Source organism: Pinus tabuliformis, chromosome 8 (assembly GCF_031772625.1).
Source record: "Pinus tabuliformis cultivar Carrire ecotype Pingquan chromosome 8, CPIR1, whole genome shotgun sequence".
Taxonomy (NCBI): Eukaryota; Viridiplantae; Streptophyta; class Pinopsida; order Pinales; family Pinaceae; genus Pinus; species Pinus tabuliformis.
Window position 1 is genome coordinate 1,739,217,440 of NC_142294.1, and position 25,851 is coordinate 1,739,243,290.

Sequence of the window (25,851 nt, forward strand, 5' to 3'; positions counted from 1 at the left end):
AAAAGTTCCTTCATACCAGATAATAAAATGGCAAGCCAAAAAATTACTTACTTTGCCTTTAATAAGTATATTAAATAAGGCCTTCGCTCCTCTTGAATGATATTAATTTTATTCCTGAGCAATAAACATTCAAGTCATAAGAGTTTCTTTTGTTTCCAAAATCCGATCCATGCCAGCAGTGAAATTATAAAATATTATAAACAACTTAATTGCCTTCTAGAGCATTTAACATTCAAGTAATAAGAAAGTCGTTTGCTTCCAAAATCAGATCCATTACAGCAATGAAATTTTATATAATATTATGACATTTAAACGACTTAATTTTCCTCATGAGCAATTAACATTCAAGTAATAAGAAATCCTTTTGTTTCCAAAATTGGATCCATTCCAGAGATTGAATTATAAGCAACTTCAACTTGTGGAAGTCATGGTTTAAAAACAGTACTATAGTTACCCTGACAATTCCAAATACTTCAACTCAACCTACAAGTAAGCCGAATGCCCTGTGTGCAGATAACAAAAATATATATACACATACACATCTCTTTGCTTGCTTGAGTGTGTCCTTTATAACACGACATTGAGTCAGATGTTAGAACAAACCACCATTAATTTATTGGGCCATTTAACAAGTTATTAAAAGGGCTGGCCAATGAGATGTTGATTCAAACACAACATTGGGGAGATGGATTGTTAGACCATTCACCTGGGTTCCAATCTAGGGGGGGCTCTCAGTCCTTTCAATGTGGTTGGGTGGGTGATTATGGCAGAATGAACATCCCACTATCATGACATCTTGGTTGACATTAAGTATATCGCTTTGTAGGCGATTGAACCTTCATGTGTCGTTAAGACAATGGAAGCAACTCATTGGTAATTCTTCATGTTATCTCTCGAACTCTCCCTAGAGGAAAAGTCCTAACCTCCCAAAGGGGAATGGTTAAGGCAACTACTAAGTGAACTACCACCTGTTGCCTAAGTGGCTTGCTCCTCACTTTAGGCTTGGCAAAACCAAGCCAAGAGGGGCAATCCCTTGACTAGTCCTAAAGTTAATTGTTGAGGTAAAAGGCCTAGGGCTACATGAGTTACTCTACAAAAGGGGCTTATGATCTATGGGTTTATTTACAATGCTAGCCCAAAGTGCTTGTTACCGCAAAATATAGCACCTTAGTGCAAAGCCTCACTAAGCACTCTAGATCAACGGCAACAACGATATCAGCCTCCATTGTCACCTTAGTAAGTATTCCCCTATTGTTCTATGGATGGATACTATCCCCACAAGGGAGGCTTCTCCAGCAGATCTTGGAGATTAGATAACCTAAAAACTCCCAAGCTAAATACCCTCCAAGGTTTTTGCTAAAAATAATAACCAAGGATAGTGATCAATAAAGTAGGGCTCCAAGTGAGAAAGAAATAATTCCAAGGAAACGAGTTCAAACGACCTATGGCTAAATATAGAGGGTTTGAATAATCTTGGAGAAGGTCAAATAGGCCACCTCCACCACCTAAGAACATCCCTAACCCCACTACCTAGAATCCTAACATGTTTTTAAATCTTGACTTAGGAAATGTGTTAGCTAAAATGAATGTGCAAGTGCCTCTTTTGGAGTTGGCCAAACTTGAACCCCAAAGAGGGCAAGTTAAGAAGGCATTCAACCTTGAAAAAGAGCCTGAAGACCCTTTGATTGTTCTCCAAAACATGTATAATGATAGAAGAAATGGAGGGCATGCACCCTTCTTATTGTCTCTAGTGATAAACAATATGATTTTACATGATGCTATGCTTGACTTTCATTCTTCTGCAAATGTAATGCCTTTAAGAATCATGAACCAATTGGAAATGGAAATCACTAGGCCTTATAAGAATGTGTGCGGATTTGACTCAAAGTCCATGCTTTTCTATGGTCTTATGAAGGATGTCCATGCATCCTTGGATGCTAATAAGGACATCTCTGTATTGATGGATATTGTAGCCATAGATGTGCCAGATGCTTGGGTGGTGCTCTGTTGATTTTTTTGCAGCAACGGGCAGACATTCTCCCACAGGGTCACTTTGATTTAACTAGTGGGGGAATGTTACATTCACCCAAGAAGCCATGCTAATTTGGCTTGGGGTGAATGGCCACAGGGAAGACTTTCTACCATGGGATCTATTACCACACAATCTATCAAGCCCTGAGGAGGGAAAGCCTATAGGTCCTGTTGTCACCCCGCTTGCACACCTAAGTTAATGTGGGAAAAATCCTCAACCCCACAAGGTGTGTTCTTGGTGGCAAACTCATAGAAGGAGTTCTCACCTAATACCAACTCTCTCCGTTAAATCTCTCTCCTAGTTAAGATAAGGGTGGTGGTCCCTAAAGATGGTTAATGAGATGAAACTTGTTGAGAACAAAATCTAGGAGACTAAAGTTAAAGGAACTACTTCTCAAAGATAACTCGATTCAATGTTCAGTGAGTATGTAAATGCATGAGCAATATGAAAGATACATTCAATGATGATCCATATGACATTCAAGAAATAAGAGTATAAACCAGTGCCTTGTAAATAATTGCTCAAATAAAGATAACAAGTACTTGCAAGATGGAAATGAAATTTGAAGTTACAATGACAAGTATCCTACAAAACCAATGTTAGTTCAACATATGAAATATGAGCAACAAGAAATATAACTTGCAAAGTAAATAAAACTTGCACTTGTAAAGGAAATGCTCAAATAGAAATAGACAATGACATCAAATAACCATGAGCAAAATAAATCTTAGAATGACAAGTACAAGAAATATGTCAAATATTGCAACTGAAATGTAAATGCTCATAAAACAACTTGATAAGATGATGTTAAAACTAGACTAAGTGAAATGCAATTATCTTGGTTAAGTTTAGATACTTAATCTAAAGTGAGAAATTCCCGTTTAAAATTCTTACCAAAGGGTAAAGATTGGGTTGACTTGCAAGGAAGGGGGCTTAAGGAGACACTAAATCCGTCGTTAACGATACCCTTCCCCTAATCCTTACAAATCCACGTGCCTTCGTTCCTACAAATGGACAAAGCCTCCAAGAGAACTGTGAGGTCACATGTTGGAACCTTACTCCGTACCAGATGGAAGAAAGATCAGAAAATATTGTCCTATGATGTCGATACAACCAAGCTTATGCGTGGAGGTGAGTTTTAAATATGCAAATCTAATACTAGAATGCTTAATGAAATGGTTGAGTGTTAATTCTTCCAAAGAAAAGTGTTGATAACAATGTTTCTAAGTGAATGAAATGAAATAATGCTCAAAATAAATTGTACCAAAAACTTCAAAGGAAGAAATTAAAGTGAAACTAGCTCAATGTCACTTCACAAGGTTTGAAATGAAAATTGCATGGAATCATATACTTCACAAATCGCTTGTAAACCAAATGAACCAAGTGAAACATTAGAGGAAATTTCAGCCTAAAAGTTCCATGAAATTTTCACCTAATTTCCATGTCATAATATGTAAACCAATCAAAATCCTTTACATTTAAAAAGAGGTATATGTCCTAAATAATTTCAAATTGCTTAATTTGGGTATCGGTGAAATATTTTATTATTAATTTGGATATTCGTGAAATATTTTATTAATGTTATTTTACCAACCACACCCATATGAATGAGAATATTGAAAAAAGTTATTAATGCAATGTAAATCTTGATATTAGTGAAAAAATATATAAGATTAAAAATGCGTACCATTTGACATTGAGAACTATGCCCCAAAAAAACACAAAAAATAATTAAATATAAAATATATATAGAAAGTTAAATATAAAATATAAATATAGATATTTATAGTTAAATATAAAATAGTTAAAAATAAAACATGATTATAGTTGAACATAAATAGTTAAAAAGTAGTTAAATAGTTAAAAAATATATTCCAGAAAGGAAAAATTGTTGGATTCCGACCAAAAATATATTTCGGGCGAAATTGTGGCTTCAATAGACAATGTCCTTGAAAAAACCAAAAAATAGTTATATATATGTGTGTGTGTTGCATGAGTTTCTGGAACGTGAGAATGTTGGGAACTTGGGTATGGGTGTCCAGAACAGCTAGAGGTTTCCCCAAAATTTACAGTAAACGTCTAATCGGGAGCACTAAAATTATATAATAAAAAAATTAAAAATATAAAAATAAAAATTAATTTTTTAATTATATAATTTCTATAATAATCAAAATTAATATTGAATCAAAATATTCAAATATTAAAATCAGTTTAAATATATAATATATAATCTCTTTTATATATAAATATATTCTCTGGGTGTCTCTCTCCCTAAGTCTCCCTTTTATATATATAAAATGTCAAGTTCATTATCAGTTCTCTTAAGAGAAAAAGCAACTCTAATGTTTAAGCATTGACTGCCACATACAATATGCACACACAATCTTCTGTGATATATATACATAAACAGCAAAAGAAATACTCATCAGCATGACATCCCAAATATTTCACTTAAGTCAAGGTGTCACACGCTTCCTTAACCCATCAAGGGATTGCTCCAGTTTCTTAATCAAGGATATCAGTGTTAAGGATGTCTTTGGCCTTTCTTCTTGCGAAGGTTTCAACATAGGCTCATGTTTTTTGGGCAGTTCAGTGTATTTCTTTATAGGATTTGTATTCCCCAACCACAGCGAATGTTGGAACTCCAACAAAACAGTCTTCAAAGCTCCCGGAACTTTCCCCAGTGCCCATTGCAGCTCCCACTAAAAATGTAATGTTCCCATACAGTTCCAAAGCTCCCCGGGAGCGCAGGAACCATTGGAATGGGTTTCCCACCTATCATGAGTGGTTCTGGTGTAACAAATATATATATATATATAGTTAAATTTAAACATAAAATATATATAGACAGTTATTTTAATAAAAGTGTCATGTATTGAGGGATTTCGATAACAGTAAAAATTTAGAAATAATATATTAAAAAAAATATTAAATCTTGTGCTAATAAATAATGTGGAACATAGATGAAAATAAATTAATAATAAAAAATTGTCTACACGGCATTTTTTAAAACCTCTTGATTTTTTCTTAGGAGGTCACTTTTAAGCTGAAATTTCCTCTAATGTTAGACAAGTAAGTTGTTCAAAGTAAATTGCTTCAAGTAAATGATGACAAATAAAATGCTCCAAGAAATATGTCAAAAGAGCAGTGTAATCAAGATGGCACTTAAAGCATAAATTGACATGAAATGATAAAGCATGTACCCAAATAGCTTATGAAACAATTGTCAAGTAAAGTAGATTGGTGAACAAATCAAAGTTTGCCAATGAAAATGTAAAGTACTTGCTTATGTATTGTAACTTGAAAGCACATAAAATGAGTTGCTCAAAAATATGTTGCAAGTGTTGTAGCTTAAGCAACAATAAATTGCACAATACAAGAACTTGGGAAATGAAAATGGCAAACTTGACAAGTTCAACTTTGCAAATGAAGAGAAATGTGAGTGTTGTGTTAAGTCTAGAGATTAACCATGCATAGAACAAATTAGATTAGCAAAGTAGAGTGCATGCAAATGAATTAAACATGAGAGTTAGAATCTAAACTATGAAAATCAATCCACCCAAGAAAGAGTCCTCCTTCTAAATGGGGAGGTGGGATACCATGGGAGAATTTCCCAAGCTCCCTCAAGCAAAACTAATTTTATTATTGATTTGTTACAAGAGAAAAGCATCTCAAAAGGGTTCCAAATAAGTCAAAGGGAGTCTTTGCAAAGATGCCACTTATGAGAGCTAGATCTCCTCCTTGAGAAAGGCACACTTACCAAATAAAAATTACGAGAGAGGTTCTCTCAAATCTGGAAATGTTAAGCACTGTTTGCACCAACAAATCAGCCCGCAAGAAAGTTACAATCAATGCAAAGAAAGAGAGGCTTTACCTCTATTAGCCCATGGCCTGTTACCCACCATTTTGTGGGTGATGTCCCTGGGATAAAACATTTCTCCAAGATGGTCCTCAGCTGGCAGCCAACAACCCCTTGCAGCCACCAACTACCTTGTTGTGCCACTTCTCCGCCACTTGAGCCAGCCATGTGGTCCCTCACCCATTTGCCATGATCGTATGTTTGAAGGTGGGCCTCCCGAACCTAAAGGTATGCCTTGTCATTTGGTAATTGAGTATTGCAGTTTGTTTATCATGGACACTTCTGGGTATGGATTTATGGGAGGATTTGGCAGAAATAATGGGCTAGGTTTGTGCTCTTATCCCCTAGACCCCTTTCTGGATGTTAACCTTGGATTCTAGTCATGTGGGATCTCTTTTACTGACTCTTCAACTTTAGGGATGGTATTACATGGAAACCCTGATTTTGGTTGTGTGGTCTCACTCCCTCATCCATATATATTGCTCCCCTTCCACTCATTATAGCCCCATTCATCATTTCTCCCACCTAGGTCCACATAGGGCTAGCTTTCCCCTTTCCATTGCCCACACCATGGGTCGGGCCTGGAATGATGCCCTGGAGTTTGATGCAGTTGAAAAGAAGAGTAAAGGCATAATTGGCCACATACAACAAGAAAATGTTCCACAAAATGCAAAAGATGGTCGGGACAGAAACATTTAGCACCTGGACAAAAGTGTTAAATTATGGTATGTTTTATGCTCAAAGCAGTTTACTTCAAATCTTTTTATTAGCCACTGTTTAGCAATCACATAAACATAAAGTAAAGTGTAGATAGAACATTAAACGATCGATAGAAAACAAGCCAAGACAAGAGACACAAGATGTGGCGGCTAGCTAGGGACAAACCCCAATGCGGGGAAACCCTTTGATCAATTCTTCTTTAATCTTCAATAATTCAGCAGAGAGAAATAGTACAATTCAGGATTTTGTTAATAACAGCAGCAACAAACCCTAAATCAGCAAAGTCAAACTTGGTCAAAACAGCCCCGGATTGACTTCTAGTCAACTTGAAGAACTCGATCTTCAACAGCTATCTTCAGCAGCCCAAAACAATCCACAATAATCAGTCAAAACAGCAGTCAAAAGTTTAGTAATATGCGGTCAGCCCTAACCAGTCAATGCTAGTCAACTTTCAAGTCAACGCAGCCCCTAAAAAGTCAGCGCAAGTCTCCCCTTGGTCAACGTTCCATAAAACAGCCCAGCATTTGATCAACGCAGCCCTAGAAATGTCAACGTTTAGAAAGTCAACGCTGCCCTAAATGCTACCCTAATTCAGTCAACATTGCCCTAATTCATCCTTCTTCTTGCACATGTGAGAGAAGCTGCCCTAATTTGTCCTTCTTGCTTGCCCAATAAGATGAGGAGAGAGAAGATGAGTTGATAATGAATCAACCTCACTTGTACTTATATGATTTGTTGGGCATGTGTGCCACACATTTCGCTGTTGGCCGACCTTGACAATTTGTCAAGTAAATACAAATAAATTCATATCTTCATAAATACTTGTTGGAATCGGATGATCTTTAGATCAATCCTACACCTCTCGACAAGAGGAATCTAGGAAAAATATCAGTTGCCATAAATAAGGTGACCCACATGGAGTTTGGCCCTAGTTTCCAATTTTAACACTCCCTCTCAACTAGGGAGAACTCCATCTGCTAATCCGTCTGACTGTCGGTCCTATCCCTGCCATCAAATGCACTGCCTTGCACTGCTTGGCTCTGCACTGCTTTTCTCTGCTCTGCTCTGCTGAACTATGAAGAAGAAGAAATGATTGAGGATGTATCATACCATCCTCGTCTAGCCCGAAGTCAGTCTCAAAGTGTCATACCACTCTCACTGATCCCAGATCAGTATCATTGATCCCACAGATCAATGGAGGTCATCCTAGCATAGGGAGTATGGTAGATACAACGATGCGTCCATTGATAGTACTACTAATGGTCCCTAACCCCATTTCCCTACTCATTGATCAAATGAGAGGTACTTCCCATGAGTCCCAGACTGCATGGGTAGGATGCCTCGATAGGAGAACTAATCATCCTGTCCACAGGAGAACAAATCATCCTGTCCAACAGTCGCCATGGGAGAACTAATCATCCTGGCCCACAGTCACCACAGGGTGTCACAGGGGAAGGTTGAACCTTTCACCCTGTACTTAGCGCACCACCAGGGGAGGGTGAGTCGCCCTGTGGTCGCATGTCGCTCCAAGAAGTACCCCGCGCCCCCCTGGAGCTCCCAAAGCTCAATGTATGCATCATACACGACCCTCATAAGAGGGTCTCTCAACGACACCAAGTCGTTCTCGGAAAGTCAAGAATTTGACCTTTCCCAGGGGCTTCGTCAAAATGTCAGCGACCTGTTCATCTGTACCGATATGTTGGAGCCTTATTGCTCCCCGCTGCACCATATCCCAGATATAGTGGTACCTGATATCGATATGCTTGGAGCGATCATGAAATACGGGATTCTCTGATAAACGAATCTCGCTCTGGTTGTCACACAGGATCACGGTAGTATCCAATGTAAATCCAAACAGCTCACTAAAGAGCTTCTGCAACCAGACCGCCTCACAAGAGGCCATACTAGTAGCAATGTACTCTGCCTCGATGGTGCTCAAAGCCACCGACTTCTGCTTCCTGCTCATCCAAGATATCAAAGTGGATCCCAAAGAGAAACAGCACCCGGAAGTGCTCTTTCAGTCCACCACACTGCCTGCCCAATCAACATCAGTATATCCATGTAGTCTCACATTTCCGGCAGTGTATCTCAACCCATGAGTGATTGTGCCACGAAGATATCTCAACAGATTCTTGGCACCAATCCAATGTGTGTGGTGAGGCTCAACCATATGTTGACTCAACGTGTTGACTACAAAACATATATTCGGATGGGAGTTCACTAAGAACATCAATGCTCTGATGAGTTGACGATACTCGATAGTATTTCGTAAAACAGGTCCAGCAACACTACCGCTTAACTTCTTGAAGTCAAGCTCCATCGGGGTAGTCACGGGCTTGCAGTCCACCATACCAAATCTCTCCAAATATTCACCACATATTTTCCTTGAGATAGGAAAATATCCCCTGGTTTCTGCCAGACTTCCAGTCCTAGGAATTAGTGCATCAATCCCAGGTCCTTCATCTCGAACTCGGAAGCCAACTCCCTCTTACATTTGAGAATGAGAGGGTCTGCCCCTGTCAGAAAGAGGTCGTCAACATACAACACCAGTATGAGAGGTTTGTCATCTTCAACCTTAAAGTAAAGGTTAGGGTCAACTTCACTCCTAGTGAATCCCAGCTTCATCAAGTAGCTATCGATCCTCCCATACCACGCTTGGGGTGCTTGCTTTAGCCCAAAGAGGGCTTTCTTCAACCTGCACACGTGAGATTCCCAGTCATGAATCTCAAATCCTTCGAGTTGTTCCACATAGACTTCCTCTTTGATCGAACCATGCAAGAATGCAGTCTTGACATCCATCTGATGTAGGTTCCATCCTTGCGAAGCAGCAAGGGCTATGATCGAGCGAATGGTGGTGTATCGGGCAACAGGTACAAATATCTCGTCATAGTCTATACCTTCCTTCTGGGAGAAGCCACGAGCGACAAAACTTGCCTTATACTTTTCAACACTTCCATCAGCTCCATGCTTTATCTTGTAAAGCCATTTCGAAGTGACAACAGCTTTGTCTTGGCATTTGGGGATGTTAAATATAAATCACAGAAAACAAGCCAAGACAAGAGGACACAAGATATGGCGCTAGCCAGGGACAAACCCTAATGTGGGGAAACCCTTCGTCAATTCTTCTTATATGTTCTTTAATAGTTCAGCAGAGAGAAAGAGATAGAGATAGTACATTTACAACAAAAGTTAACACTTTGACTTATCTAGATTAGAGCATAGATCGTCTCCTAGGATGATGATACATGAGATCAGTTGAAGACATGTTACTTCAACTAATTCTCCAAGGTGACTCCTTCACCTATCATAGTGCTGCATCTCGTCATCGTCGTGATGCACCATGTTGCACCCATCATTACAATGTTGGAACTCATGCTGTTGTTGCCCAGTCTTTAGCACTGTTGTACATAGTGCCACTATTGCACCATGCTTACTGTTGTCCCAATGTACTCGCAGCATTGTACTTGCTATTGTCCATGCTTTACCATGCTTGCAGTTGTCCATGATTCTTCATGCTTGCAGTTGTCCCATGTCGCATCATGCTATACCATTGCATGTTGTAATACCTCATCATTACCATGTTGTCCCATTGCAGCATCAATGTCTAGCAATACTGATCTACACCATGCTGCACCATCACTATTATTATGTGCACTATGTTGCACCGTACATTGTGTTATGTATTGATGCTCCTATATGCCATTGTTGCACCAATGTACAACTGCTACACCAATTACCATTGATGTTATGACTGTGTTCAGGTTATGGCATGACTGGTAGTCTACCACACAGTCAAGAGATAAGTCCTTTTAGGACAGCGGTTTACCTTGGAGACCCTTCTCTCATGCCAAGATGCCTTCCAAAGGTCTTTTCCACCCTAGACTGCTTTTATCACAACCTCTAGCTGTGTGCTATGGCCTACGGCCTAGCACAACAGCTAGCTATGGATTTTAGTTTGCCCAAATGACACTCAAACAACACAGTTTCCTCCCTGAAGATCTCGACTTAGCTGATTGCTCTTGGCAACACCCAAATGCATACACAATTCAGCCCTACGTTGATCTGTTCTTAGACTTGAGTGCCGACTTCTTTAATGCACAGCCTCACCTTATCACTGTTGCTCCCTGTCTTGCAAACAGTCCTCAAAACATGCCTATAACAGCTTCTATCACTGTGTTGTCACCTACAGCAACCCGAATTCTTTCACGTTGTCAACATGCTTCTACTTGCTGCGTTAGGGCTCCTTTGATCTGCGGCTAGGTCTTCTTTTGCTGCGGCTTAGGGTCTCTTCTTAGCTACGTATAGGGCTCCCTTTTTGCTACAGATTAGGGTCTTTTCTTACTGCGTATTAGAACTCATGTTGACTGCGGCTAGGGCTTCTTAGATCTGCGGACAAATCTCCTTGAAAACTGTGGCTAGGGCTCTCCAACTGCGGCTAGGGCATCTTTGATGACTGCATCTAGGGCTCTCTTAGATGACCCTTTCCACTGCGTCTTCCTTGAGAAAAGACAAACACAAACAAGTGGAGAGAGGGAGCTCATGAGAGTTGTGTGTTCTCAAATGACTTTCAAGGCACCTCTATTTATGCTAAAACGTTGAGCACATGTGGGGTTTATTTGGTTGTTGGTCGACCTTGACGAACTGTTCCATAACACAAATAAATTTATATCTCCATGAATACTTATCGAAATCAGATGATCTTTAGATCAATCCTACACCTCTCAATGAGAGGGATCCAAAAAAAATATCAGCTGCCATTAAAAAGATGACCCACATGGAGTTTGGCCCTAGTTGCCAATTTTAACACTCCCTCTCAACTAGGGAGAACTCCATCCATTGATCCATATGTACGACTGTACTATCTTTGCCATTAGTGCCCTACACTGCTCTGCTCTACTCTACTGAACCATGAAGAAGAAGAATTGATTGAGAATGTCTCATACCATTCTCTACTGACCCGAAGTCAGTTACATCTTAAGAGAGTGTGTCATATCACTCTTCTCTGACCCGAAGTCAGTTTTATTGATCCTAGATCAATATCACAAGAGAGTGTCTCAAATCACTCACACTGATCCCAGATCAATGGAGGTCATCCTAGCATAGGGAGTACAATAGATACAACGATGCGTCCATCGATAGTACTACTATGGCCCCTAAGCCCATTTCCCTGCTCATTGATGAAATGAGAGGTACTTCCCATGAGTCCCAAACTACATGGGTAGGATGCCTAGATAGGAGAACTAATCATCCTATCCCAAAGTCGCCTCGGGGTATCACAGGGGAAGGCTAAGCCATTCACCCTGTACACAGCACACCATTAGGGGAGGGTGAGTCGCCCTATGGTCGTGTGTTGCTCCAGTAAGTACCCCAAGCCCCCAAGAGCTCCCAAAGCTCAATGCATGCAACATGCAGGACCCTTATAAGAAGGTCTCTCAACGACTCCAAGTCGTTCGGGAAAGTCACAGATTTGACCTTTCCCCGGGGCTTTGACAAAATCTCTGCGACCTGTACATCAGTCTCAATGCGATGGAGCCTCCTCGCTCATCGACTTACCATATCCCAGATAAGGTAGTATCTAATGTCTATCTGCTAGAGCAATCATCGAATACGGGATTCCTCAACAATCGAATCCCCCCTGGTTGTCACAGAGAATCACAGTGGTATTCATCATGTGTACAAACAGCTCACTGAAGAGCTTCCACAACCAGGCAGCTTTATATGAGATCATACTCATAGCTATGTATTCGGTCTCGGTGGTGCTTATAGCAACCGACTTCTGCTTCCTACTCATCCATGATATCGAAGAAGAATCCAAAGAGAACCAGCACTCAGAAGTGCTCTTGCGATCCTCCACACTGCCTCCCTAGTCGGCATTCGAATAATCATGCAGCTTCACATTTCAGGCAATGTATCTCAATTCATGAGAGATTGTGCTCTGAAGATATCTCAGAAGACTCTTGGCACCAATCCAGTGAGGTTCAACCATATATGAGCTCATCATGCTAACTGCAAAACATATGTCTGGACGGAAGTTCACTAAGAACATCGATGTGAAGGAGTTTATGAAACTCATAGGCATTTCCCAAATCTGGTCTGACATCACTATCATATAACTTCTTGAAAGTTAAGATACTTGAGGTAGTCACGGGCTTGCAGTTACCATTCCACATCTGGAATCCAACTCCCTCTTACTTCTGCAAATGAGAGGGTTTGCAACTATCAAAAATAGGTCGTCGTTAGAAGGTGCTGGTATGAGAGGTTTATCATCCACAGCTTTCGAGCAATGGTTTGGATCGGTTTCACTCTTAGTGAATCTCAGCTTCATCGGACAGCTATCATTCCTCTCATACTATGACCGAAGTGTTTTGCTTCAAGCCATAGAGGGCTTTCTTCCACCTGTATACATGAGATTCCCAATCATGAATTTCAAACTCCTCAGGTTTTTCCAAACCTGTGGACCTGCTACATAAGGGGAATGGTCCCCCTGTAAGATCTTCATTCGGTACATCTCAGACATGTACCTTCATGCTCTTCTTGAATTCAGGCATTCCTGTCACCATCTTACTCACATTGGGTAGGGCCCCATAAGTAGACCTTCGATGTTATAGATGAGATATGTCAATTGACATGATCCCCAATGGACCATCCTACAACTTGATACAAATTGCCAACCCTGAACCCATGAGAAAAAGCAACTTTGAAAATTCTATTTTCAAACACATACCTTTCCATCGATGAATGCCACCCTGAAACCTTTGACTTCCATTGCCGAAATGGACACCAGGTTCTTCTTGGGAACAGGTACATAAAAGAGATTCTTGTAAATGAATCGAGTTACCCTCATTCAATTGAGGGGTAACGTTCCTTAAACCCTTTTCAGGATAGGTGGCATCGGCTCCAAGTATAATCCCATGATTGTTTCCATCTCTACCAAATTAAAGAGAGCACCCTTCTATCCGATAAAGTGCCTTGAAGCACTACAATCAATAAGCCAGATTCCCAAAGAATCTGAAGGAGAGGGCCAATACAAGATAACACTTCTTTATCTTATCAGAAACAACATTCGATTCTTCATACATGGGGTTCCTAGTTTTCTCTAAAGAGTCGATTGTTTCCTACATTACCTGTCATTCCTCTGATCATTGAAGATGTTCGTAGAATGATTGTTATCATCATCAAGTGATGTGTCCCTACCAGTCGGACACTCCTTCGCATAATGGCCAAACTTATTTCAACCAAGGCATCTGCTTTTCCTTCCACCCTTAGATCCAAACTTCCCATAGAAGTGATCTTCAGGTAGGCCATCAGAAACTTCCGCTGTGCCATTCTGGTAATATTCTCTGCTTTGACTTCACCCTTGGTGAATTAGAAGAGGGATGAGGAATCCATTGATCCTTTTGTCCTTTCCCAACTGTTTTTAGTGATTGTTCTTTCACTCTTGCTTGGGCTTTGTCTTCACCTAAGCTCTGATACCATGTTAATTTTAGGTATGTTCTATGCTAGAGCAATTTATTTCAATTTTCATAGTTAGCTCAATATCTTTTCCAGATTAGCAATCACATCAACATTAAAGTAAACTGCAGATAGAACATAAATATAAATCGCAGAAGACAAGCCAAGACAAGAGGACACAAGATATGGCGCTAGCCAGGGACAAACCCCAATGTGGGGAAACCCTTCGTCAATTCTTCTTATATGTTCTTCAATAGTTCAACATAGAGAGAGAGAGATAGAGATAGTACATTTACAACAGAAGTCAACACTTTGACTTATCTAGATAAGAGCATAGATCATCTCCTAGGATGATGATACATGAGATCAGTTGAAGACATGCTGCTTCAACTAATTCTCCAAGGTGACTCCTTCACCTATCATAGTGTTGCATCTCGTCATCATGTTGCACCTCACTGTGTTGCACCATGCTGCACCCATCATCACAATGTTGGACCTCATGTTGTTGTTGTCCCAGTGTTTAGCACTGTTGTACATAGTGCCACTGCTGCACCATGCTTACTGTTGTCCCAATGTACTTGCAGCACTGTACTTGCTGTTGTCCATGCTTTACCATGCTGCTATTGTCCATGATTCTTCATGCTTGCAGCTGTCCCATGTTGCATCATGCTTTACCATTGCATGCTGTAATACCTCATCATTACCATGCTGTCCCATTGCAGCACCAATGTCTAGCAATACTGATCTACACCATGCTGCACCATCACTATTATTATGTGCACTATGTTGCACTGTACATTGTGCTATGTATTGTTGCTCCTATGTGCCATTGTTGCACCAATGTACAACTGCTACACCAATTACCATTGTTGTTATGACTGTGTTCAGGTTAGGGCATGACTTGTAGTCTACCACACAGTCAGGAGATAAGTCCTTTTAGGACAGCGGTTTACCTTGGAGACCCTTCTCTCATGCCAAGATGCCTTCCAAAGGTCTTGTCCACCCTAGACTGCTTTTATCACAACCTCTAGTTGTGTGCTATGGCCTGCGGCCTAGCACAACAGCTAGCTGTAGATTTTGGTCTGCCCAAATGACACTCAAACAGCACAGTTTCCTCCCTGAAGATCTCGGCTTAGCTAACTGCTCTTGGCAACACCCAAATGCATACACAATTCAGCCCTACGTTGATCTGTTCTTAGACTTGAGTGCAGACTTCTTTAACGCACAACCTCACCTTATGACTGTGGCTCCCTGTCTTGCAAACAGTCCTCAAAACATGCCTAGAACAGCTTCTATTACTGCGCTGTCACCTACAGCAACCCGAATTCTTTCACGTTGTCAACATGCTTCTACTTGTTGCGTTAGGGCTCCTTTGATCTGCGGCTAGGTCTTCTTTTGTTGCGGCTTAGGGTCTCTTCTTAGCTGCGTATAGGGCTCCCTCTTTGCTGTGCATTAGGGTCATCCGCATGGAGTTTGGCCCTAGTTGCCAATTTTAACAGGGGACCACATCTCAGACATCGTTTTTCGTGATGGACTCATATTCCTCAGTCATAGCATCCTTCCAAACTTGATGCTTGACAGCTTTTGCAAATGATGAAGGCTCATTTTGGATGATCGTGCTCGTGATGGTCAAGTATCCCTGAAACCTGGTTGGCTTCTTACTTTCCCAAAAAGTCCCTCTGGGTGCAATGTGTCCTTCAGCATCATCAAGTGTCCCCCTAAGCCATGAAGGCCTCTTCCTAGAAGAGGAAGGCTCTTGCGAAGGGGGATCAATAGGATGCATAAGTTCTTCTACATCGCGCATCGTTTCATCTTCCTTTTCCTCCAGTTTCCTGGTGTCGGCTTATTTAGATTCTCTTAGAGTAGGAAAATTGTCAACTTTGCTAAGAGCCATATCTTTTTCAAAGGTGACATCATGGCTAATCTCGACTTCCCTTTGACTAGCCACATAGATTCTATAGCCCTTAGTATTTTCACTATAGCCCACAAAGATTCCTTTCTTTCCAGATGCACCCAATTTATTCCTTTTCTCTTTCGGCACATGAAAATATACAAGACTTCCAAAAATTCTAAAATGAGATACGTCAGGTTTCTTACCAGTGAACATTTCTTCGGGAGTCTTGGAACCCAATGCTTGATGAGGGCATCGGTTTTGCACATATACAGCGGTATTCGCAGCTTCAGCCCATAGAAAATTCTGAAGTCTTTGATCATGGAGCATAGCACAGACAGCTTCCACAACGTACGATTCTTCCTTTCCGCCAAACCATTTTGCTCAGGAGTATATGGTGTTGTAGTCTCCCTCTTAATGCCAGCCTCTTTGCAAAATTCATGGAACTCTTTGGATTCATACTCAGTCCCATTATCAGTCCTTAAAATCTTGATCTTCTTTTCGGTTTGATTCTCGATCAAGGCTTTGAAGTGATGAAACCAAGAGAACACTTCATCCACTTCATCCTTCTTTTACAAGAAGTATATCCAAGTCTTGCGAGAATAATCATCTGTAAAAGTGAGGTAATATAAATATCCTCCCAAGGAGTTCACAGGTATAATACCAAATATGTCTGAGTGAACCAACTGCAATATATCAGCGGTCTTGCTTTGGCTTGAGGGGAATGGTCCCCTTTTGAGCTTTCCTTCGGCACATCCCGGACATACACCTTCTTGCTCTAATTTGAACTCGGGCATCTCGTTCACCCTTTTTCTCACATCGGGTAGAGCTTTATAATGAAGGTGAGCAAACCTCCAATGCCATAGTTCGGATTGAAGAGATGTGTCACAAGACATGACACCCAGCGGACTTCCTCCGGCCTTATATAATGCATCAACTCAAAACCCAAGAGTTAAAGCATCTTTAAAGTTCTTTTTCCATACACGTACCTTGCCATTGATGAAGGCCACCTTGTAGCCTTTGTATTCCATTGCCAAAATGGAAACCAGGTTCTTTTTTAGATCAGGTACATATAGTATTTCTTGTAAATGAATTGTATTTCCCTGATTCAATTGAAGAGTGACATTCCCTACGCCTTTCACAGGATATTTTGAGTTGTCCCCAAGAACAATTTCCAGGTTGGTCTCCTTCTCTATCAGATTAGAGAGAGCTTCTTTGTAACCAGTGAAGTGCCTTGAGGCACCACTATCAATAAGCCAATTTCCCAGCAAGTCCAAGGGAGCAGTAGTAGAGAGGGCCACTGGTAGATAATATTCATCTTGCTTATTGTTAACAACGTTAGATTCATACCTGGAGTTTCTTGCCTTCTTGAAGGGTTGACCTCTTCCTTGATTTCCAGCATTCCTTTTACCTCTGCCATTGGACCTGCCATTCCTTTGATTGCCTTGAGAGTGATTTTGGTCATCGTCATGGTGTGAGTCCCTTTTATCAGGGCACTCCCTCGCATAGTGGCCCATTTTGTTGCAATTGTAACATCGTCCTTTTCTTCCACCTTTCGGTCCGGCCTTTCCTTTGGATTTAGCCCCGGAATGGTTTCTTCTTTTAGCATGAGAAGAAAAGGCAGAGGGATTGCCTTTAAGTGCGGGCATTTCTTGCTCTTCCATCCTTGTTTCTTCTTGAATGCATCTTGCCATCAATTCCTCAAATCCAGGAATTACATTATTGTTGAGAAGAGTAGTCCTGAATATATACCATTCAGGTGGCAGCCCTCCGAGAGTTGTGATAGTCATTTCCCTGTCAGGAACTACTTCCCCAATAGATAGGAGATCATTCTTGATCTCGGTGATCCTTAAGAAATATGCTTGCATACTCTCATCTTTGCCCTTCTTAATTTCCTTCAGCTTATTTCTAAGGAACAAAACTTGATTTGCATCATTAACTTTGAATAAACTCACCAGTCTATCATAGATTTCCTTGGAGGTGGTCAGCTCGGAAACATAGGCCACCAGGCGCTTGTCGATAGAGTCCCGGATGATCTTCTTTGCTTTGACTTCTCCCCTAGTCCACTTGTTCTTTGCAGCAGCGGATGCATTTGATGGAGGCTCAACAATTCTGCCTCTCACATGGTCCAACACTTCCTGCTCTTCTAATGTCAGATCGAGAGACATCTTCCATTCGTGATAGTCAAACTTCTCACGGAGTTTGTCTTCAACGGGGAAGTGTGCTGAGGACCCCATGACTTCTTTAAGATTGCTTCAATAGCCTTCGGTGATTGCTCTAGCTCTTGCTCTTGCTTGGGCTTTGTCTTCACCTCAGCTCTGATACCATGTTAAATTATGGTATGTTCTATGCTTAGAGCAGTTTACTTCAAATCTTTTTATTAGCCACTGTTTAGCAATCACATAAACATAAAGTAAAGTGCAGATAAAACATTAAACGATTGACAGAAAACAAGCCAAGACAAGAGACACAAGATGTGGCAGCTAGCCAGGGACAAACCCCAATGCAGGGAAACCCTTTGATCAATTCTTCTTTAATCTTCAATAGTTCAGCAAAGAGAAATAGTACAATTCAGAATTCTGTAATTTTATAACAGCAGCAGCAAACCCTAAATCAGCAAAGTCAAACTTGGTCAAAACAGCCCCGGATTGACTTCTAGTCAACTTGAAGAACTCGGTCTTCAACAGCTATCTTTAGCAGCCCAAAACAGTCCACAATAATCAGTCAAAACAGCAGTCAAAAGTTCAACAATCTATGGTCAGCCCTAACCAGTCAACGTTGGTCAACGCAGCCCCTAAAAAGTCAGTGCAGGTCTTCCCTTGGTCAACGCTCCATAAAACAACCCAGCATTTGATCAACGCAGCCCTAGAAATGTCAACGCTTCCGTAAATGCTGCCCTAATTCAGTCAATGCTGCCCTAATTCGTCCTTCTTGCACGTGTGAGAGAAGCTACCCTAATTCATCCTTCTTGCTTGCCCAATAACCTGAGGAGAGAAAAGATGAGTTGACATGAGATGAGTTGATAATGAATCAACCTCACTTGTACTTATATGTTTTGTTGGTCATGTGTGCCACACATTTAGCTGCTGGCCGACCTTGACAATTTCTCAAGTAAATACAAATAAATTCATATCTCCATAAATACTTGTCGAAATTGAATGATCTTTAGATCAATCCTACACCTCTCGACAAGAGGAATCTAGAAAAAATATCAATTGTCATAAATAAGGTGACCCACATGGAGTTTGGCCCTAGTTACCAATACATGAGCTCTACCCCATCATCATGGCCATCACCCTGGTTCCTACAGGCACTGGATGAGCCTCCTTTATCATTTAGGAACCCATGATTGTCCCAACCCCTCGTGGGCAATGAACTGCCCTACCTTAGAGGGGGCATCACTGTTATATCTCACACATCATGTTCTTACCCCTTGAGCCCCGAGCAGTTAATTAAAGAAAAATCATAAAAGGCATATGAAGAAGGGTGGAAAAATCAAGGTTGGAGCACCTCATGGACCATGATTTCTCCCTCCTATACATTATATACCCAAGTGTGGGATTCCCTTTTACTAGCTACCCATTTACCCCAGCGTGTGGTCCAGGACTGCCCCTTTTTATTCCCGACTCCATTCATCTCTTTTAAAGGATGTACCTTGGACATATTATCCCCTTTAAAAGTAGAAACCACCTAATGGGATACTTGGCTAACCCCATTTGGAGCTTGGAGACATTAGCACATGCCAAAGCCCATTATGGAAGGGCATGCCATTATGAAGTCCCCACCTGTTTTCCATGGCTTGTAAGCTCTCATACTCAATTTCCTTGATGACTTGTTCCACTGGAAGGCTAGGGGACGCATTGGATTGTTAGTTTTTTGTAGCATCAGAAGTGCTCTAGCCTTGAAAATTGGTGGAGAGGCTAAGGCACGTCAATTCTAAAGAACTCAGAAACCGTTTGATGAAATTCCACTTGGATTATATTTTATTAAAATAATTAATATTTTTAATGGGGTTCTTAAGTCTAAACTTTGGAAAATTAAAATATTAATGGGTATTAATCAAAATATGGGTGAGAATGATCTCGAAGGCAGATCAAGTCATGTTTTAATCTTAGTTGTTGATTAGAAACTTAATCTCGGTCGTTGAAGACTCAACGGGAAAAATATAAAATGGAGGCTTGGGGTTCATTTGGAAACACACACGGAGAAAACGAATTGATCTAGAGTTCAATTTCTGGGGCTAGGAAGCTGAGAAATTTGAACTAAGTGATCATTCAGCAATAAAGGGGCAGAGACAATCCGGAAGGACTGTCTGGAGAATACTGACAGAGAGGCGGAGGGAGCTTGTGGAGGCAACGCAGTAACCGGGATAGCTAACGCTAGGCCAAACTAGGCCCATGCAGGCTTGACGCAGAGCCAGAAGAGCCAGCGCAGAGGGGAAAGTTGCCTGTCACGCAGAAGCCGGAACTGTAGGGAACTGTCGAAACTACCAAGAATTGTCGGAACTGCCGAGAATTGTCGAAACAGTCGGGATAGTTGACGCAGAGTGCAGAAGAGGTGACGCAGAGCTCATGCAGGGCCAGCACAGAAGTAGCCAGGGTTATTCAGTCTTGTTGTCGGATCAACCAGAATTCTACCAAGTGAAGTGAGGTAAAACTCACTCAAATTTTCTGCCAGTATTTTCTCTTTAAAGGATTGCTAGATGAGCACCCTAGATTTGTGTTCAGATATTTCTCCTGCATAATAATAAAACCTTAAAAACTGTTGCATCGGTTTGTCCGCATTGGGTTTTTCCAGGAACTATTGTGTCCAAAAATAAGTGTGTCCTATGTATGTTGTTCTTCGCTCTGTTTTCTGTTTCATGAGATCAAATATTTAATTAGTGTAGGTTGCAGAAGTAATTTGCTTCAGTATTCCGAAGGATAACTTGATGAATGTAATTTAAAAATCAAATAGGTGAAGTAGATTCAGATTTGTTGCAATAGGGGTTCCTTCCATGTAGGAACTTTCACATGGTATCAGAGCATTGATTTTTAAACAGAAAGAGCAAATCCAGTGATGAGAAGTGAGGCCAAAAGATGCATTTGGCAGCAATTCGAATCCCCTTGAAGGGATTGCGCAGTCCTTGCCAGGAAGCAGATCCGAGGAAATCTCTCTCTGAGTGAGACGACAGAGGTACGATTTCCAATTCGTGAGTTTGCAGAGGCAGAAGGAGTGACGTAGAGCCTCAGCGCAATGCTTGAAGGGCACAGTTTTTGTCAGGGCAGAAATCCGTTGGAAAAGAACGAAGACACGTAGAAGAGGAATTTTCTCCTCAAGGAACTTCCCGCCAAAAAGTTCGAATTTTTCACTTGCTGAGCAGTGCTAAGTAGTGACTAGAGGAGTCAATTCGATAGTTGGGTGAGATGGCATCGCATGGGCTCAGAGATCAGGACAGGTTGGACGGAGCCTCCAACTATGTCATATGGAAGACCAGAATCTTAGCTGTTCTGGAGGAATATGATCTCAAGGCCTACGTCAAAAATGTTGTAGTTGTTCCTATTGACAACGATCAAGAGAAGTACAAGGCCGAGCAGGGGAAGGCAAAGAGGCTCATTCTCGATGGAGTTCGAGATCATGTGGTCTCACACTTATAGGGCAAGGATATAGCCCGAGAGATGTGGGAAGCCTTATCTTCTCTGGATGAAGGCTCTTCCGAACAATGTAATATGTACCTAGAGCAAAAGTTGCAGCAGACTTTGATGCAGAAAGGAGAAGGGGTCAACCTCTATCTTCAATGTCTTCAGGACACCAAAGACCATCTTGCTGCAGTGGGGTCCACTCCTCAGCGACCTGCGATGGTGAGGATAGCCCTGAATGGAGTCTCGAATGAATGGCAAGTCTTCATCCAAAGCATATTGGGCAGGGAAAAACTACTTTCATGGGAGGAGATGTGGGCGGCTCCAGTAGGCACAACAACAGGGCTCTGTGTGGTATGCACCATAATGTCCCAGACTTCTGCCTCCTCAAAGATACTCTGCATTCTCTCCTTCTAAACGTTGTAATTGGTATGCTCATTCAACCTATCCTCCACCCTTAATCCCAATGACATCCTGTTGTCCTAAAACTGAAAAATAGCACTGTTGTAGTAAAGATAAAACTGTTGTTTGTGAAAAATCAGCTCGCTAGAATTTTCTGTGAAAAATCAGCAGGCTGTAATTTTCCTCCTTGCTGTCCCAAACTGCACTTCAACACTCAACCTCTGATACCATGTAGAAATTTCTCATTTCCCACCCCGGTTTTCAGTTTCACCTTATTTCTCAAAAATAGTTAAATGCCCTTTCCCATATCTATACATTCAACAACTGGAAAATAAATTTTGCTGAAAACACAAATTCTGGAAATATTACAGAATGCTGAAAATGCAGAAATAAATATCAGCACATACAAACAGTCATTCAACACATTTAAACACAGTGATTTTTGGTCAAGGTGACCCTGGAAAACCCCCTACAACTCTTGGGGAAAACCAATTCAAAAGCTCCTTCTTATTTCTGAAAAATGCTTTTTACAGTGAGAGAAATATTCAGCAAAAAATCAGCAAGCAAACTTTTACAACTTATCTCGTTTTTCGTGCCTCACAGCCAACTGGAAAAAACTTGCAAACAGCAAAACAGAACAGCAATAAATGCTATATGGCCTCCTCGATTTTTGTGCCCAAATTTCAGCCTTAAATGTTGTTGTACGGACTGCCTAGAAAAGCGTGCAAGCTGCCATAAATGTTGTTGTATGATTTTCCTCTATTTCTGTGCAGAAAAACAGCAGTACAGCTATACGAATTTCTGCTTAGAAAAGCGTGCCAAGGTACAACCACTTGTTGTATAGCCTCCCTTGAAAAACGTGCCAGCAAACTTCAAATTTTCTACTCCTCGATTTCTGTGCTAACTTGTTGTACGGCCTCCTTGGAATCTGAACCAAAATTGTTGTACGGCCTTTCTAGAAAATTGTGCCCAAAATCTGCCTTTCACTATGTGCTAACTCAGTTGTACGGACTTGCTGAAACGCTGCCTTGGAATGTATGCCAAGCTGCTGCCTCCTTCTCCTCACTGTCCAGAAATCTCCCTTGCTCTCTTGCTCTCCTTCTCTCAATCTGCTCATGAAATAATTAATGACCTTTTCCTCCTTTCCCTCCTTTAATCTAACCCTAAGTGACTTTTGGGGAATCCCTAAATCCAATGGCTGAAATAGATTGAGATCTAGGGCTGAAATTAAATGCTCATTTAAATCTCACTTTCTTTTTTTTAATTCACCCCACTTTAATAAAAACGCACTTAGTCATTTATGTCCAAAGTCACTTTTCCTTTCTAATTTTACATTCACTTTATTAAAGTCACTTTAAAATTAGACTTTAGTAACTTTATCACTTAAAGTCACTTTTAAATTAGATTTGACTTTATAAAAATTATAAAGTCACTTTAGGAGAAAAATTAAATTCTTTTGGACACTTTTCCCTAGGCCAAAGATCAAAGCCTTAGGGAACCACATGTCCTCCGGTATCAAATTTCAACAAAAACTTTGTTGACCATCCGTGTTTAGAAACATAGATGAGCCAGTGAGACAAAAAACCTCCTAGGATGAAACTTTCACCAAAATAACGAGCTTACCTAGGTTGTTACATTCATACATGGTCTTACTAGCATCATTTACATTGAAATTTTGCAGAATGGGTTTACAATGACACATAATGCTCATGGTTGATGATCTCGATCTTTTAAAAAAATAGGTACATCTGTTTTCTCGAAACTTTGACAAAATGAGTGCAAGATCATGTAGGCTCCATAAGCGAGGGGGTGAAGAGCCACCTCTATGGGTGTCCACTCAACATTAGAGTTTTACATAAATAGACAGACATGTGAAGAAAATCAATCAACATAACAAGGTCAGTTAACTTTTCTAATGGAGGAGAATTTTTCAGCTCAAGAGAAATTTGTTTTGGAGGATCATCTTTTATCTTCTTCTTCATCGTTTATCTCTCTTGTTTTAGTTGCACATGTGAGAAGAAATGATAGTTTGACCAGTCGAGTTAACCGAGTTCTTGTGTAATAGATTTAACCTGAAAATATAATAAAAATATCGAATATGCTCAATAAATAACACAATATAAGATAAGAACTTCAAATAAACTTCTCTTTATTGATCAAACCCTTGAGGTAGGGCAACATCATACAATCACTCCTTAAAGAAGGAGAACACTCCACAAACCATATGATTGTCCATACAATATTCCTTGACATTCTCAATGGGGAGTCTCTAGCTTCTATATATGATTCGTACATACAATACCATGGGTCATTACCATGGTTCTCTCAATACCATATATCTAATACCACGGGCTTACCTTACAACTATGGCCCATTCCATTATTACATTATTCCCTTGGGTACCTCCCTCTGTACCCCATACTATCCCCCCTAGGTATACTACATTCCACCCCCCTTAAGCATGTTTGGTCCCCGAAACATAAGAAGAAAACAAATAATAAAATCTACTCAAAAGAGTAGTCCACTGGTACCATGCACATGCATCTAGCCATCCCAGAAACATGTGATTACTAGATCTAGCCGGTGCCTTGCTCGCTTGAGATGGGAGTTGATCCTAGTGGTTCCTCCGTGTTGATGTGTTGTGGTTGGATCTTCGCACCGCTCTATCTGTCATGCAGGGGTTGTTGTCCTTGTAGCTAATTTGTTTCCATCTTGTTGGTTGTTTTCTTGCTGGGTGATGTGGGTGGTGATATGCTAAAGTTTTAACCAATGGTGTATCTTTCTTTAATTCACCACCTAATGGAGCCTAATTGGTATCTGGTACATGTTGTGGTGTTTGCGGTTGTTTCTTATCTTCCAATATTACTTCAACCACAGATTCCTCATCTGATGTGTCAATACCTGTAACATCTTCTGCTTTAGCCTCCTTAGACTCTACCTATTTATTGATGGAAATATCCTATAATGTAATTTTCTTCTTTTTATACCAGAGCTTTAGGAATTTCTTTTGCACATTAATATTGATAGTACCAACAGATTCCATCCAAGGGTATCCCAAAACAACATCCACATTAGTCATATTTGAAGCATAAAAATCAGAATGCAATACATTCTTTGTCCATAGAAATCTTCAAATCTTTATAATCTTGAACATCCTCATTACCAACTTGTGTGTGCTCCTTTTGTTTCGCTGGTACTTGCAATCTATTTGTCAAATTAACATTTATAAAAAATTCTTGCAACTAGGATTTATAAATACAATGATCTTCTCCTTCTGAATACATCCATGAACCTATAATAAGGAGATACCAGTAGAAACCCCACATGTTTCTCATTATCTTGTTTTCCAACATGAGACCATTTGTTTAACAATAATTTTTCAAATTCTTCATCGGGCAGATTTAAACACTTCACTATGTTAAGTGATTCCCACCATGTGGTCGTCTCATCTTTAAAATGAGTCACTATGAAACCTTTCCATCCTTTTGGCCATAATGGCTTTTGTCTTTCTAACAATTCTTCAATAGTAAGACCCTTATCGTTCCATGTAAAAAATTTCTTGCTAGAAGCCATGAAGAGGGTTTTGAAAAAAAATCACTTACTTGGCGAAAATTTAAAATGGCCACAGTTCAGTCAATATTGCTTAGAATCTTTATTATGACCTGTTTTCGGAAATGGAACAATCACTCTGCATCTTCCATGTGATGGAAATCTCGATCTAGGCACTGGAATTACAAATTTGCGCTGTGACAGTCTCGCCGTCACAAAAATTTCTAAAAAGAAAGTTGATTTCAAATCAGTGAAATCTCCTTCATCTAAACTCCGATTTGACCGATTTTTTTTGAAATTGAGTAATTTTTCAAGAGGATCTCAAATC

At 40.5% G+C, this 25,851-nt stretch overlaps 1 protein-coding gene across 2 annotated transcripts in view; it reads right to left on the bottom strand.

Moving 5' to 3' along the window:
- LOC149243059 (uncharacterized) overlaps nucleotides 1-25,851 on the bottom strand; it is a 181,602-nt gene that overhangs the window by 147,123 nt on the left and 8,628 nt on the right. For both annotated transcript variants that reach the window (XM_089374402.1, XM_089374403.1), the window contains exon 3: nucleotides 52-114. In XM_089374402.1, coding sequence (XP_089230528.1) covers nucleotides 52-114 — 63 coding nt within the window. The remainder of the gene's footprint in view (nucleotides 1-51; nucleotides 115-25,851) is intronic.